The sequence below is a fragment of the Callorhinus ursinus genome, unplaced genomic scaffold (genome assembly GCF_003265705.2).
Source record: "Callorhinus ursinus isolate GAN/ISIS: 27379988/994484 unplaced genomic scaffold, GSC_fseal_2.0 scaffold1, whole genome shotgun sequence".
In the NCBI taxonomy this organism is placed as follows: domain Eukaryota; kingdom Metazoa; phylum Chordata; class Mammalia; order Carnivora; family Otariidae; genus Callorhinus; species Callorhinus ursinus.
The window spans coordinates 85,836,951-85,851,535 of NW_027397063.1; the positions used below are offsets into that span (position 1 = coordinate 85,836,951).

The window sequence follows — 14,585 nt, forward strand, 5'->3', positions numbered from 1 at the left end:
GTCTAGGAAGAAGGTGAGATGTGTTGGCAAAGTCTGAGAACTGTCCTGAGTTGTAACTACTTTTTATCAGTTCTCTTAATCTTTGTCTCTGTTAAATACTTAGCAAGCTAGAAGCAAGTTTGTGTTTATTTTAACTATGAGGGAAAATGGTACAAAGACCTCATACATTAGGACTTCAGAGTTACCAGCAGCAATAAAACAAATAACCATTAAATAAATATAAATAAATTGGTCACAATTAAAAAGAAATTTTCAACAATCTAACATGCTGAATACTTTGTGAATGCAAATATATACCAAATGTTGGTCACAAATAGTCAACACTGCATATTAATATGTTCTGTACAAAAATATTGTTCCAGCACAGTACAAAAGCAATTGTATCTCCCACAAACCAGTCTTACCTGTATGAGTTCTTACATGCGTTTTCAGCTGGTTACACTGGGTAAATGCCTTTCCACACAGGTGGCAGACATAAGGTTTAACTCCTTTATGTATTCTCATATGCCTTCTCAAGCTGCTGGCTTCTGAAAACACTTTCCCACATGTGTTACACATTGGCTTGGCCTTGGAATACCTCTGATCCAGCTCTTCCCCAGAGCTCTCCAGCTCATAAGAATTCTTGACACTGGCTATATTAGACATAGAGTGTTCTTTCAGAGCACAGTTTGGTTGTGATTTTCCACGTTTCCGTTTCACTGTAACAGTTTGCACAATATCTTGTGCTGGAAAAGTATTTTCCACAACTGACGTCAATTCGAGTTCTGAATTATCATTTCTTTGTGCAACTTGTTCTATTACAGGTGTGGATAATTTATTTGCATCTAAAAATAATTCAACAGATGCATTCTCTAAAATGTCACTGGGATATTGCACTGTTTTATTCTGTCCTGTTTTCTGGGAGTTGAAGGCCTTCTTCTTCTTTTTAGTTTGAGATGACTTCTTTGCTAAAGCCCCTTGTTTAGGATTTGCCTGAACTAAATCTGTAGACACTTCTGATTTTTCCCGACTGTTATAATCTCGTAGAGTAAGGAGACAAGTCTGTTGATTCAATTCAATGTTTCCAGTAATACTAGATATCTCTGTAGAAGAGGGATTAGCAATAAAAGCAAAATCTTCCATCTTTATTTTACATTTAGTGACCACCTCTTCCACTTTGAGATAGTCAGCAGCCTGATGAATTTCTTTAACATTCCAACTGTAAGGAAACAAGGCTAAATGACAATATTCTGAACAAAGAAAAACTATTTGTGAAACAGAGCTGCACATATATTTCAATGTCTTTTAAAAACCTAATGAAGCAGAATGATGAAAAAGGCATAACTAGAAGAACAAATTTATGAAAATTCATTCATTCATTCAGAATAACACGTAGGCAAAAATCTCCAGTTTTCCAGAACTTGAAAAGATGAAAAAAAATGGTTACAAACTACATTATGTACCACTATGGAAAAAGAAAATGTTAAAATTACTGTGTGTTTTAAAAAATCCTTGCAACACAAAAGTAGCTGTTGGCAACTTACTGCCTCCTCCCATTATCCTGAGGCCTATTCAGATATAACCACCTTTTCTGGACTGGCAACAGTGAGTCTAAAAAATTAGTTCCTATTATCTTTCTCTGCTCCCCTATGAGGGACTTTAACTGTGCTTCTCAAACTTTCCCATGCATGTAAGTCACCCAGGTATTTTGTTAAATGTAGATTCAGATTTTATGGGGAGGTCTGTGATGGGACCTAAGTGTCTGTATTTCTAACACACTTGCTGGTGGTGCCAATGCGGCTGGTTTATTGATTACACTTGGAAGGAACAAAGATTTAGAATGCACTAAGCTCTAACAACCTTCCCATGTGTGTGTGTGACTCAACTCATGTTAGTTGGATAGTCTGTCATTATTAGAATTATATAAAAAGACTTAAGTTCATCCTGTTCAACATTCCAGTCAGTATTTACTGAGCATCTACCACGTGTGGTACACTAAGAGGGATATTAAGAAATATCAAATAGTCCCTGCCCTTCAGAAGTTTATAATGTAGTGAAAAATTGTTTGATTACTCTAGCATTGGCTCTGGCATTACAATGTCAATTAATCAGGGTAAGTCAGCACCTTTAGGCACTTTGATTTTCTTAGCTATAAAATCTCAGAGCTGAGGGGCGCCTGGGTGGCTCAGTTGGTTAAGCATCTGCCTTCAGCTCAGGTCATGATTCAGGGGCCCTGGGAGTGACCACCACATCTGGCTCCTCGCTCAGCAGGGAGCCTGTTTCTCCCTCTTCCTCTGTGTTCTCTCAAATAAATAAACAAAATCTTTATTTAAAAAAATCTGAGAGTTGAGTCAGTATTAATTCAAAAATGACTCTTTTAATTATCGGAGGACAGATATACATACACACACACAAACACACCCTTCAAGTATCCTTACTACTTGCCATTTTCCCCAAATGATATTTAACTCTTCAGAAAAAAGAAAAAATTTTTCCCTTTTCCCTCTTCATTATACATATAAGCCAGAAAAGGGTTTTAGTCATAGCTGATAATATAAATATAATGCTATTAATACATTTTTTTCCTTTAAAAAGGAGTAAAATTTGAAATGAAATTAAAAATTAACTAGTGTCATGAACCACTCGGGTCTTTGAAAGTATACTACAGTATCTACAGATCTCTATCCATTTTCTCATCATCTAATGAAAACTGAAAACTTCTTTATTCCAAGTGCCACTTGTTTCTTCTTTTTTAATTTAACATTACACTGGCTTTTAAGAAATTGCCTTTCATCATATACATAATCATTTTTCAGCTCATTAATGATTTAAGTAAGTTTATAGGCCAGTTTGGAAACCTAATCACAAGTTTAGGGAACATTTTATTTTCTGGGAAAATATACCTAAAGTTCCTAAATATACTATAAATAAACTTTTGGACTATAATCTATTTGCAAATGGAATCTTTCCCCTAGATAAGAAAACATTAAAGATTTCTTTTCTTACGTCCCTTGGTTATAATTTTGGAATATATAACGAACAATCTTTGTAATGAAGTTAATTCTCTATTTGCAAAGATATAGCACAAATGCCCCAAATATAAACACAATCTTGTTCATCTTTTATACAAAATATTTTTTGCCATATATACAGTAGCATTATCACTTTCTAAAAATGTTATGTTTTTCCTTAAGCATTTTTATTAATTTTGTTACATAGTCTATTATTAAATTACAGTAAATGAGAGATACCACTAGAATGAAACCAAATTTATCACTTATTATACTTAGGCCTCCAATTATAATAATTGTGCTTAGTGCTCCATAAAAATGAACCACCAAACACATAACAAGGTCTGGTAGCCTTTAAGACCAAACAAACTAGCACTGAGTGGCACATTGTTTAGTACTGATACAGTATTTCGTACAAATTATTCATCTATTTCATAGACAGCCTATAATCTCAGTTACAGTTAAGAGAATCAATCAGCATTTGTTTACATCAATAACTGCTTTTGTTTACAAGCATGAAGTTACAGTGCTTGCAAACTTGCTTTCATCTTTTGAACAGTCACTGAAAGTCATTTAATTACATATTGCCAGGTATACGGCTAAACGCTTTACATGAATAGTTCATTTAATCCTTAGGACATATCTATGCAATCTGTAATAATCCCATTTTACATTCAAATGAAGGCTCAGAGGTCCAAAGAAAGTAACTTGCACAAGATCAGTGTGTTAGAACTAAGATTTGACCAAGGAAATCTGGCTCATGAGTCCACTTAATTCTTTATTATTATGTTTTCTTTCACTAAATTTAATCACTAAGTTGTACAGACTTTCTACTTTTGATGTAAGCCGTCTCACATTTGTGGCTGGGCTCAAACAACTAGTCCCCAGGAAAGAAGATATGTACCAAAAAAGACTGAGCAAAAATCTGGCTCTTTTTCACACTGGTTCTTTGCATGAAGGCTCAAAGTAAGCTGCTCTTCAATGTGTTCAAATCAATTCAAGATTGTTCTGGAAAAGTTAATTGAGAAAGGGAAACCACTAAATTGAAGATCAACCAAAATTCATAGTTTTGTGGTTATTTTATAGTACATATTCTAAATATTTAGATAAGAGGCACCTGTAGAGTCAACTACTCAGTAAATTTAAGTAATTTGTCATGTAGGTTAACCTATGACACTGGTCTGTTCCTTTAATCATACAGAACTAACTCAAAGATTTCATTACACCAAAATTTAAAAATAATTCCAAATAGTATGAATGTTTCCTTTTCAAAAGGATTAAGGAACATCCTGATTCTAGCTTTTTAAAGAAGTATAGTTCCACAATAAGCTGCAGTGTAAAACAGAGGGAAGAATTCTGCTTAATGTGTATGTGCATATATATAGAGAGATCATCTGGAAAAGAATATTTATCAAAATGTTAACAATGATTATCAGTGGGTGGCAGAATTTCACTTTTGGTTTCTTTCCTAATTTTTCTCCATAAATTGTGGAGTTAAAGGGAGAGAGGACAGTAGAAAAGAGAAAATAAATGAAACTAATGTTCATCGGGAGGAGGGCCTTTGAGTAGAACTTTGATCTTCACAGTAACACCAAGGTAGTTATTACCATCTCATTTTTACAGATGGGGAAACTGAGGCCCTCAGAGGTTGCATCTTGCTCAGAGACACAGTCACAGGCTGCATCTAATCCTAAAGCCCATAATCTTTTTACGTCAGATTATGATCTAGTCATGTTCACACTTTCATCATTAAGAGATGGAGGAAAGAAAACAGGAGTAATCTGATTGGTTTCTCTTTCACCTCCACCTTTCTCCCCACAACTGATAAATGCATTAGTATTAAACCAATTATATAGTCCACTGTGCATGGGGGAGACACAGTGCCTGCATTATCAAATTCCTCAGAACCTACTTCTTGTTAGTGCAGTGAGAGCATTAAGCATTTCAGAAAACACTTCTAGCACCTTGGATCTGATTTAAGCATTAGTACTGATAGCTTTACAGCGATAACAGGAGTCACTGCCATTTACACTCCAAGGAAATTATTTTCCTGAAACAAGATCAGGAAGAGGTCCTGCATATTGCTATCTATGGTTAGAAATGGGAGTACTATTAAATGAACACAGAGAAGCATCCTTCTTTCTTCATCTACACTCCCTTACCTCAAGCACCTTAAGAAGTAAGGGATAGAGTTAAGGAAGAGAGAAGAAAAGAGGTACATAAAGACCAAAGAAACTAGAATTCATTTAGAATTCGTTGTGTATGTTCCCTAAGTTTTCACAACTGAAATCATAGGCTTTAAGTAGATAAATCAAATGTGTCAGAAACAAGGCTTTAATCTTATTAACACCTGTGCTTTTTGTGCTTAAGAAATGTAGTCTGTTCATCCCCAATCAGTAATATGGACTTCTTTATTAAAAACAGCAGGAGCATTATGCACATATGCACATATGAAGACTCCAAGTTAAGGGGAAAAAATACAAATATACTTTAACTCTACAGACTGCTGACCAGCTTTTATAAGTGAAAATAAAATGTGTACTTTACCTGTCAAGATTTAAAGTTCCTGTGTATATAAACTCCAACAGTTTCTGAAATCCATCAGCCTTCACCTGACTCTGATCAAGGAAGACATTGTTCTCAGAAGTGCTTCTGTAGATCGCACCAAAATACTCACTAAATGAGGCAAGCACATTCCTATGAGCTTTAAACTGGAATTCCCCAATCACTACGGTGCAGTCACAAAGAAAACCTGCTTCCCGTTGTTTGTTCAGTCTCTCTAAAAGGTGCTCACAGTGGTGCGAATACTGCATTTTGATATCAGAATGGAATTTTACCCTTGTTCTAAAAGACAAAAAGAAATAGTAAGTCAGTAACCCTAAGTTTTCACCAAACGTTTCACCCAAGCAATTGGTAAGGGGAGAAGGGACATGGGACAGAACATGGACAAAAACAAAGTCAGTCCTCATTTATCCCCTGCCCCGAAAATTCTTATCAAACAGAATAGTTAAAAATGCTGAAGGGTAAGTTCCTGTATATCTTTGTTACATCTTGGACAATTAACACAATCCTTTGGACACACTGAATGAAAACACTTGCACAAACTGAAAAAAAAAACCCGCAAAATTTCACGTTTTTGCAGCAGTTGAACCTTCAGACTTTCAAGCTCAGTACGCATGCACATGCTGGGGAAAAAATTTAACAAATCACTAAGAAATGACCTCCTTTGAAAAGATGGCAAAAAAACACGGTACGAGTTCTTTAAAATTGTTCTCAAATCACCGAAACCTGTTGTTTCTGTGGTGCACCGTTGCTTCAAAACGCGAGGCGGGTGCCCAGGGGGCGGAGAAAGAGCAGAGCCAAGAGTTAGTTGTCAAGGTTCCGTCACTCGCCGGGAGGAGGCCACACCCCCTTTCTTCCCACTTCTCCATTCCCGACCGCAACGGAGAGTGACAACCAAAGCCGGTGTCTCCCGGTTTCTGCCGCACTGCCCTTCGCCAAGCTCCCACTAACTCGAGTTCCCACACCAGAGGTTGTGGCCAAGGCCAACACCGGGCTGCCTCCCCAAGCGTTTCACGTTAATACCTTCGCCCCGACCTGAATTCGAACTCCAAGAAGCCTACCCTCCAATGGCCCAGCGTCTGGAGAGAGCGGGATTGGCAAGCTGGGGGCTGAAAAAAGAACTCACCTAGAGCAATCCAAGGGGGAACAGTTTCTTCACGCTCTCTCCGCCATCTTGGAAGGACGTCACCGCGCCCGCTCCGCCTCTTCCTTCTTCCTTTACGGCGACATCATATCCGGCCCGGGCGTCCCATGGAAACGGTGGAGGCTCTGGGACTGTGGAGGTCGGACACCGGCGAGGACTGACGAGACTCGCCCACAGAAACTCCACTCCTCAGCATACTAGGGTCCCCCGCGAAACCGCAAACGTCATGAATACCGGACTTAAGGGCTCATTCACAGCGCTCCACTTGTCTTCCTCATTCTGAACATTGTGGTCGGCCGACAGTCAGCACCTCGCCTACGGCCCGCGGTCGGGCAGCGCCGCACCGAGGCCCTCTTTCCAGGAGGCAGATTGTGCACTGCATGCTGGGACTTGTAGTTTCTCGTCTTCTCCCATCATCCTCCCCTTCCTCGGGACCCCACGAGTGCAAACAGCTTGTGTTCTTAGGCTCCTGGCCATGGGAGATTTTCGAGCTGAGACAGATCACCCCTTTTCAGTTTACGTGCCCGAAAGCTTTTGGTAACCCCCTGGGTTTTGTTTGTACCAGTCGACCGTAGCCTAGTTTCCAGGATATCCTTACCTGTTAAAAGTCGGAGATGCAGCAAAGCGGAGCAAAGCAGTAAGGTACACTGAGCACGCGCAACATTGCAGGAAGGTGGGCTTTACACCGGAAAAGGTTCTGCGTCGGGACCAGAAAAATTTTAATATCATGATTTATATCGAATTCAGATTTTGTACAGTGAAGGAAAAGGAAGCCAGTTATCTGCGTAACATACAAAAGGCGCAGAAACAGTAAGATAGGTCCTGTTTATATGTTACGGTGAATTTTTCCCTAGTACTTGCGGACATCGTAAATCTCAGAAAACCAAAACTTCCATTTATTCTTGTTAAAAGTTGTGTCAGGACTTTATTTTAAAGGACAGTCAACTGGAATTTTTCTCGTTTCTTCTGAGATTTTTTCCAACGACATTCTGTTTGCTATTTAACTTCTTTTCTCTGATCCGTAAAAATCATATTTGTGAATAAAGCCACTACCCTTATGTTTATAAGGGGAAAAGTTGAGTCGGGTTCTTGATTTCATCTTTCTGATTCCACTTTTATATTTTGTCGGAACCCTTTTCAATAGTTTATTCAGAAATATTTATGAGTCTCTACCAAGTGTTAAGCATTACACCAAGTATGTATAAAATAAGAGTAAAATATGGTCTCTTGGGGTTTAGGGGAATTTGCAGTCTGAAGGGGAAAACTAATGGAAAACTAAACGACTTGTAATACAAAGAGTGCCAAGGAGGCAACAGGGTTAAAAGTTTTTAACACGTGTTTGAGCTCCTGTTCTAGGTTGTACATCACATTCTTTTTCAGTGTAGGTTGGGAGTTGAATTGTTTTTTGAACCATTTCTGCGTGGCAAGCTGTCAGTAAAAACATTTGCTGAATAAAATAACCAAGGTGGAAGTTCAAATCCCTCCTGTTCCACAATTTTGTATTTAGGTTGTCTTTTAAAAAACTAAATTACTGAAAATCACACGGCCCTGTTTGAAGGAAGCCAATACCTGGAAAAAATGACAGCAACTGTTTCCGCCCGGTTTCGAACCGGGGACCTTTCGCGTGTTAGGCGAACGTGATAACCACTACACTACGGAAACCTAACTGTTGTATGGGGTTCAGAATAGCCTTGATATGGTTGTAGTACTGTGAAATTCCTGGGCATGTAAAGTAATATTAAGGCAGCTTTTAACAGGAAAACAAAAACAACAAACAGAAAAGGAAAAATGACTATACTTCTAATTTTGTAGTGCTGAAACTATTTTGAAAGTTGGAATTTGCCTGCGATTTTTTTCCCCAGAGGCTCCTACCGAGTGCTGCAGAAACCAGGCACTGGTTCCTTGCACTTCCTTTGGGTACACTTTCTTCTGTGGGAAAGAAATGTTTTATTTGACATTCTTTCCCTGCCACGCATTGCTGAGAAGCCCGGGGCAAGTGCCGGGCTTCATTGGCGTTCCCGGTCTTGCCGCTGTTTGCAGCACCAAATGCCACCGCTGTTATTTAGTAACGTGACCCTTTCAGCCTCTGGTGGAGAGACAGGTAAATAGCTTCTGAATTTCCTCCTCTGCTTCCATAGACCAACCAGAGGTTGGTTACTTCTAAAATTCTCTACATGGTGCGTAGAATTAAGGGGGTAAAAAAATCAGACATCAAGATGCACTTTTTGGCACGCAGTGTACTTAAATTATTCTAAACCTGAACTTCGCATGACCTAAGGAATATCGCTTTTCTTGCAAAGAGGCAGACACATCCTTATGCCTAAAAATAAAATATTTTTAGGAAATGAGAATGACCTTCCATATCACACAAGGAATAACCGGGTGAGATTGTTAACAATCAATCAATCAAAAAAAAAAAAGCAAGATTCTACCTTTTTGGTTTTGAGTACATTTTGCTTAGAAACTGAAGGAAAGAGACACAACAAAGTATTTGCCTATTATATAGGAACAATAATAAAAGTATATAAAACCCACTTTCTTTTCTTTCAAGATTTTATTTAAATTCAAGTTAGTTCACATATATTGTAGTATTAGTTTCAGGGGTAGAATTTAGCGATTCATCTGTTGCATATAACACGCAGGGCTCATTACACGAAGTGCTCTCCTTAATGCCCATCACCCAATTAACCCCATCCCCCACCCTCTCTTTTCTAGCATCCCTCAGTTTGTTTCCTATATTTAAGAGTGTCTTAAGGTTTGCCTCCCTCTCTGTCTATCTTATTTCATTTTTCCTTCCCTTCCCCGATGTTCATCTGTATAAAACCCAGGTTAAATCCTAGCATTCTTTCCTTTTTCTTTTCAGAAGCTGAGGAGGGTTTCAGAAGAGCTTCTGAAACCGAGCTTCTTCTCTGACAACTTTCCCCTGTCAAATCTCTCCACCTTTTGCTGGTTTCAAGGGCACATTCCAGAGCTTTCCGCAGGCCCCTGGACAGATACATATTAAACAGAATTTAAAGGCTTTGGAAAAGAAAATTGTTTTTATGGGTCATCGAGGTATTAGAGAAAGCCACTTGTAAAGGGTTAGATTTGCATCGTTAGGGAAGAAAGTTGGGTTTTCCTGATATTGGTATCCCTGGATTCCAGGGGGTGGCAAGTGACCCACCCCCTGTGAGATGCAATCGGTGGGCAGTACTTTGGAGAGTCAATGGGCCAGGCCTCTCCCTGCCCCCTGCCCGCATTTGCAGGCGCAGGCCGCGTGGGGCTAGGCCAGGGCCTCTGTGACGCGCCGTTCCAGGCCATAGGCCCGTTAACGCTGCCCAGAGTCCACAGCCCGCACTTTCCGCCCTCCTGCCACAGCCCGCAGGCAGGGCGGCCGGTGTGGCCAGGCGACGGGAGGCGACGGGAGGCGGCGGCGGTGGCGGCGGCGGCATGAGCTACTACCAGCTACCAGTGGTGATCGACAACGGCTCGGGAATGATCAAGGTGGGCCTGGCTGGCTCGCGGGAACCCCAGTTTGTCTACCGGAACATTATCGGCCGAGCCAAAGGCCAGAACTGGGTGGCCAAGGACGCGCCGGAACTGTGTGTGGGCGACGAGGCGCAAGAAAGGAGAAACTCACTGTCCATCAGGTATGGCCGTCTCCCAGCAGGCAGGACCCACATGGGGGCAGGAGAAGTCCAATTGAGGGGCGCAAGGGTGTGAGGATAAGGAAGCGGGGAACAGGAAAGTCTCACCCTGCTAGCGCAGGCCACAAATCTCCAAGGGTGTATAAATAAAGTTATCGTTCATAAAATACAAGTTCATTAAGAATATCACTTAATTCATAGTACCCTCATCATGTGAGTTTCTTCAGTTAATTGATATTAAAACTGCTATATTATGTAAAGATTTCCCAATTTTTTAAAAAAAGATTATCTTCTAAAGGCGGGGGCAACAAATGGAAAGCAACAAAAATTGCAGAGGAAGGTAGTAGCTATGCTAACTTTTGCTGGCAGTTACCTTTTCTGACTGGCAGTCACTGCCCACAAAGGGATACTGGTAATAAATATGGGGATTAATCCAAGCTTGAAGAGAAGAGATGCTGGGGAAATTAAAAGCTATTATTGTTTAAAAAAAAAAAAGGCAAGGAAAAAAAAAGCGCTGCGATTTATCTTACTGCTTTTCCTACAGCTACCCAGTGGAGCGTGGTCTGGTTACTTCCTGGGGAGACATGGAGATCATGTGGAAGCATATCTATGATCATAACCTGAAGCTAAAGGCCTGTGATGGCCCAGTCTTGATTACCGAGCCAGCACTGAACCCACTGGTGAACCGGCAACAGATCACTGAAGTATTTTTTGAGCATCTGCAGGTTCCTGCCTTCTATATGTGCATCCAAGGGGTGCTGGCTCTCTTTGCCGCTGGCTTCACAACCGGCTTTGTGCTGAATTCAGGTGCTGGGGTTACCCAGTGTGTGCCCATCTTCGAGGGTTACTGTCTGCCTCATGGTGTCCAGCAGCTAGACCTGGCAGGCCTTGACCTCACCAACTACCTCATGATGCTGTTGAAGGACCATGGCATCATGCTGCTTAGTGCTGCAGACAGAAAGATTGTCACAGACATTAAGGAAACCTCTTGTTATGTGGTAATGAACTATGAAGAGGAAATGGCCAAGAATCCTGAGTCTATAGAGAAGGTTTACCACCTGCCTGATGGGAAGATGATCAAACTCCATGACGAGCTCTTTCATTGTCCAGAGGCTCTCTTCTCTCCACATCTTATGAAACTTGATACCCCCGGCATTGATAAGCTGTGTTTCAGCAGCATAATGAAATGCGATACAGATCTGAGGAATTCGTTTTTCTCCAATATTATCCTTGCTGGGGGATCAACCTCTTTCCCCGGTTTAGACAAGCGGCTAGTTAAAGATATAGCAAATATGGTACCTGCCAATACACCTGTGCAGGTTACAGCTCCCCCAGAAAGGAAACTATCAGTGTGGATGGGAGGCTCTATTCTTGCATCCCTGTCTGCCTTCCAGGACATGTGGATCACCGAGGCAGAATTTAAAGAAGTTGGACCCAACATAGTACACCAAAGATGCTTCTGAATACAGATAAAATGGTTAGAAAAAAAGGTTTTGACAGAAAACTGGATAAGTATCTGGGGGGAACAGGAAGTATTTCAATTATTGGATTGTCCATGTCTCTTGCATTTCTATGATGGGGGAAAATAATGTGGAAGTAAACCATTGAGTAGAGCCAAATTAAATGCTAGAGGAAACTATTCTTGACCTTGGAGATCTTATATTTACTTTGGAAAAAGAGCAATTTGTAGTACAACACGTGTGCCCAATGAGTGATATAGATTTAAGTTTGTTAAGGTTTACAGAAAGAAGGTTGCTGTGAGGAAAGATTTCATAGCAAATGTATGCCATCATGGATGGGGTGGCATTAGCATGGGTGTGTGGTAGAGGAGGAGGAAGAGGGCAGATATCCAGAAGAGCATAATGGAAATGAGCAAGGGCCTAGGGGTGAGACTGAACAAAGCATATTCAAAGCATGCTTAATAGACTGGTTTTAGTGAAACGAAGATCTCATAGGGAGCAAACTAAGATCAATGATTAGGAAGGTAAAGGAAGGACAGGGACTGGACTGGAAAGCTTTGTGTTAAATGTCCTATAGGCAAAGGGGAACAATTAAAGAATGAAAAGAGGAGATACAGGAAATTAAGTTAAGATGAATGGGGCTGTAGTTTGGAAGATAAATTGGACTGGGAAGGCCCTGGAGATTGGGTGATTAGTTAACAAGTTATTAGTCTAGATAAAAGTAGTCAAGTTTTATACTCAAGATTATAGGCAATAGGAATTAAAAAGAAGAAATTACAAAAAACTGACAAGTCTTCGTGTCTAATTAGGTACCGGGGGGGGGGGGGGAAGAAGGGTGTAAAATGACCTGGATTCCTGATAATGACGGCAGTATTAACATAACTCAAAGTATTTCGTATTTGCTGAATGGAAAGCACTGTGCTAAGTGCAATGAATGCTAAATCAGGAGTCAGATCCTTTCCTTAAGAAGCCAGCAGTCTAGTATTAGAGATGAAATTTTTACCTTAATTATAATAATACTAGACAGAAAGTGATTTAATGTTCTCAGAGAAATACAAAATGCTCTGAGGGCTCAAAGGAGGGAAAATACCTTGAGGGCTCATGGAAGACTTTCTAGTAGATTTGGCTTTTGGGCTGGGCTTGAAAGACAGCTGGAATTGAAACCTAATGCAATGCCCTTTCCTCAGAATTTAGGGGCAGCATGTGTGGATTTAGGTCCAGGCCCTACCACCTACCAGCTGCAGGAACATTTCATCCATCAAGTGGGGCTGCTAATCCCTATCTGTCTCATAGAGTCATTGTGAAGTTCAAATGGGATAATGTCCCTAAAGATACTTTCAAAATACAATAAAACAAGTTATTTGTTATAGAATTAGATAATTTATAGGTCCAACTTAGATGCTACTTCCTCCACGCAACCAAAATTCATTTTATACTCCAGCACATTATATTACTTGTACTTCTATTGACCACTTAATTTATGCAGCCTTACTTGGTTTGCTTTTCTTTCTCCCGCACTAGATATGTTCTCAGAAGATAGGGATTGCGGGATTTCCTTTCTCATCTCTATCTCCTTCCCTAATGCTCTCTATGGTGCACTCCCAGTAGGTGTGTAGATATGTAGAATTGACCAGAAGCACATTCTGGGCAGAGGTTGGAATGTTAGGGCAAAGGCTCCAAGGTGTAAAAATGACGGGCGCATTGTACAAGTAGCAGTAAGTAGACCTGAGTCAAGCATTTGTGAAGAGGCGCATTTCATTCCTTGGTACTTCTCTCCCACTTTAGTGATTGTAAGCAAAACTAGACAGGATAAGGTGTAGAAAATGATTATCTGCCGGCAGTTTGAACAGTTGAAGCTGTGCTCATTAGATTCACAAGCACTGTAGAGAGCATGAACTCACTCTTTAGAATTCTTAAAGTACTTTTTTTTCTAAAAGAAAATAAGGCTATTTATCTAATTATCTAATTTAAACTTCAACATCCCAGAGAGGTGGGCAAGACAATTATTATTCCTATTTTACAAATTAAGAAATTGAGATTTAAACAGGGTAAGAGATTTAAGTTTAAAGTGATCCCAAAGTAGCTTGCTAGGTTAGGCAGGCAAACGATCCTTAAAACGTGGTCTCAGGTAAACCCAACAACCAACCTGGAATATTCTGTACTGACTCCAGCCTCTAACATGGGGTCATAGATGATCCTTTTCAGGTAATCTAGGGGCAGGGAATAAAATTCGAAAATCACGTTTATATTTTCCCCACCCTTACAATCGTTGGAAACCAACGCCCCTAACATTTTGCTTTTCTCTCAGATTAAAGTGTCAACAGCGACAACTCCACAGAATTCACCCGGTGGAACGATGAATTAAACAATTCGGATCTGCTAGTTGTATGTAAAACAGTATCATACCGGCCATTATAGAAACCCGCTACAATTTATGGTGGACTGTTCTTTTTAACCTAATCACAATATTAAAGCAAAGCCAAAGACTGAAAAGCTTTTATTCCTAATAAAAGGTAGATTCAATCCTGAATGTTAAAATTAAAAACGAAGTAGTTATACTTAATAAAATCCATCCTTTGTTCAAGAAGAAGTTGAAGAGCGGCATTCTAATGAGAAGAGAGCAGGGTAGGAACTCCAGGGCAGTCCAACGAGCCGAGCCAATATTCTGATTTAGTCAAGGCTGTCCGGGAATCTATTTTCTTAAAGATCTCTAACAAATGTGATTAGAGTTAATCTCCCCAGCCCTAAAATTTTTCTGTGAACTCCACTTTTTAAGATGGTCGAGCGCACCGTTCCCTGTCTG

The 14,585-nt window shown here is 40.1% G+C and overlaps 2 protein-coding genes and 1 non-coding gene across 7 annotated transcripts in view; 1 reads left to right on the forward strand and 2 right to left on the reverse strand.

Moving 5' to 3' along the window:
* MYNN (myoneurin) overlaps positions 1-7,303 on the reverse strand; it is a 38,922-nt gene extending 31,619 nt beyond the window's left edge. For all 4 annotated transcript variants that reach the window (XR_012379772.1, XR_012379771.1, XM_025879236.2 and 1 more), the window contains exons 1-3: positions 6,679-7,303; positions 5,538-5,834; positions 405-1,198 (exon numbers count right to left, since the gene is read on the reverse strand). Coding sequence is in view for 2 of the 4 variants with exons in the window: in XM_025879236.2 (XP_025735021.1) it covers positions 405-1,198; positions 5,538-5,803 (1,060 nt within the window). In the remaining 2 variants the exon portion in view is untranslated. The remainder of the gene's footprint in view (positions 1-404; positions 1,199-5,537; positions 5,835-6,678) is intronic.
* Positions 7,304-8,285: 982 nt separating this feature from the next.
* Positions 8,286-8,358, reverse strand: TRNAV-AAC (transfer RNA valine (anticodon AAC)). The gene has a single exon. It is a non-coding gene; the product is annotated as a tRNA-Val (tRNA).
* A 1,662-nt stretch (positions 8,359-10,020) lies between these two features.
* ACTRT3 (actin related protein T3) overlaps positions 10,021-14,585 on the forward strand; it is a 207,212-nt gene continuing 202,647 nt past the window's right edge. The window contains exons 1-2 of one of the 2 annotated variants that reach the window (XM_073897632.1): positions 10,021-10,325; positions 10,867-11,834. In XM_073897632.1, the coding sequence (XP_073753733.1) occupies positions 10,126-10,325; positions 10,867-11,785 (1,119 nt within the window). In that variant the 5' untranslated portion in view covers positions 10,021-10,125 and the 3' untranslated portion in view covers positions 11,786-11,834. Of the gene's footprint in view, positions 10,326-10,866; positions 11,962-14,585 lie in introns of those variants that run through there. The other variant, XM_025879303.2, reaches the window with a different exon arrangement.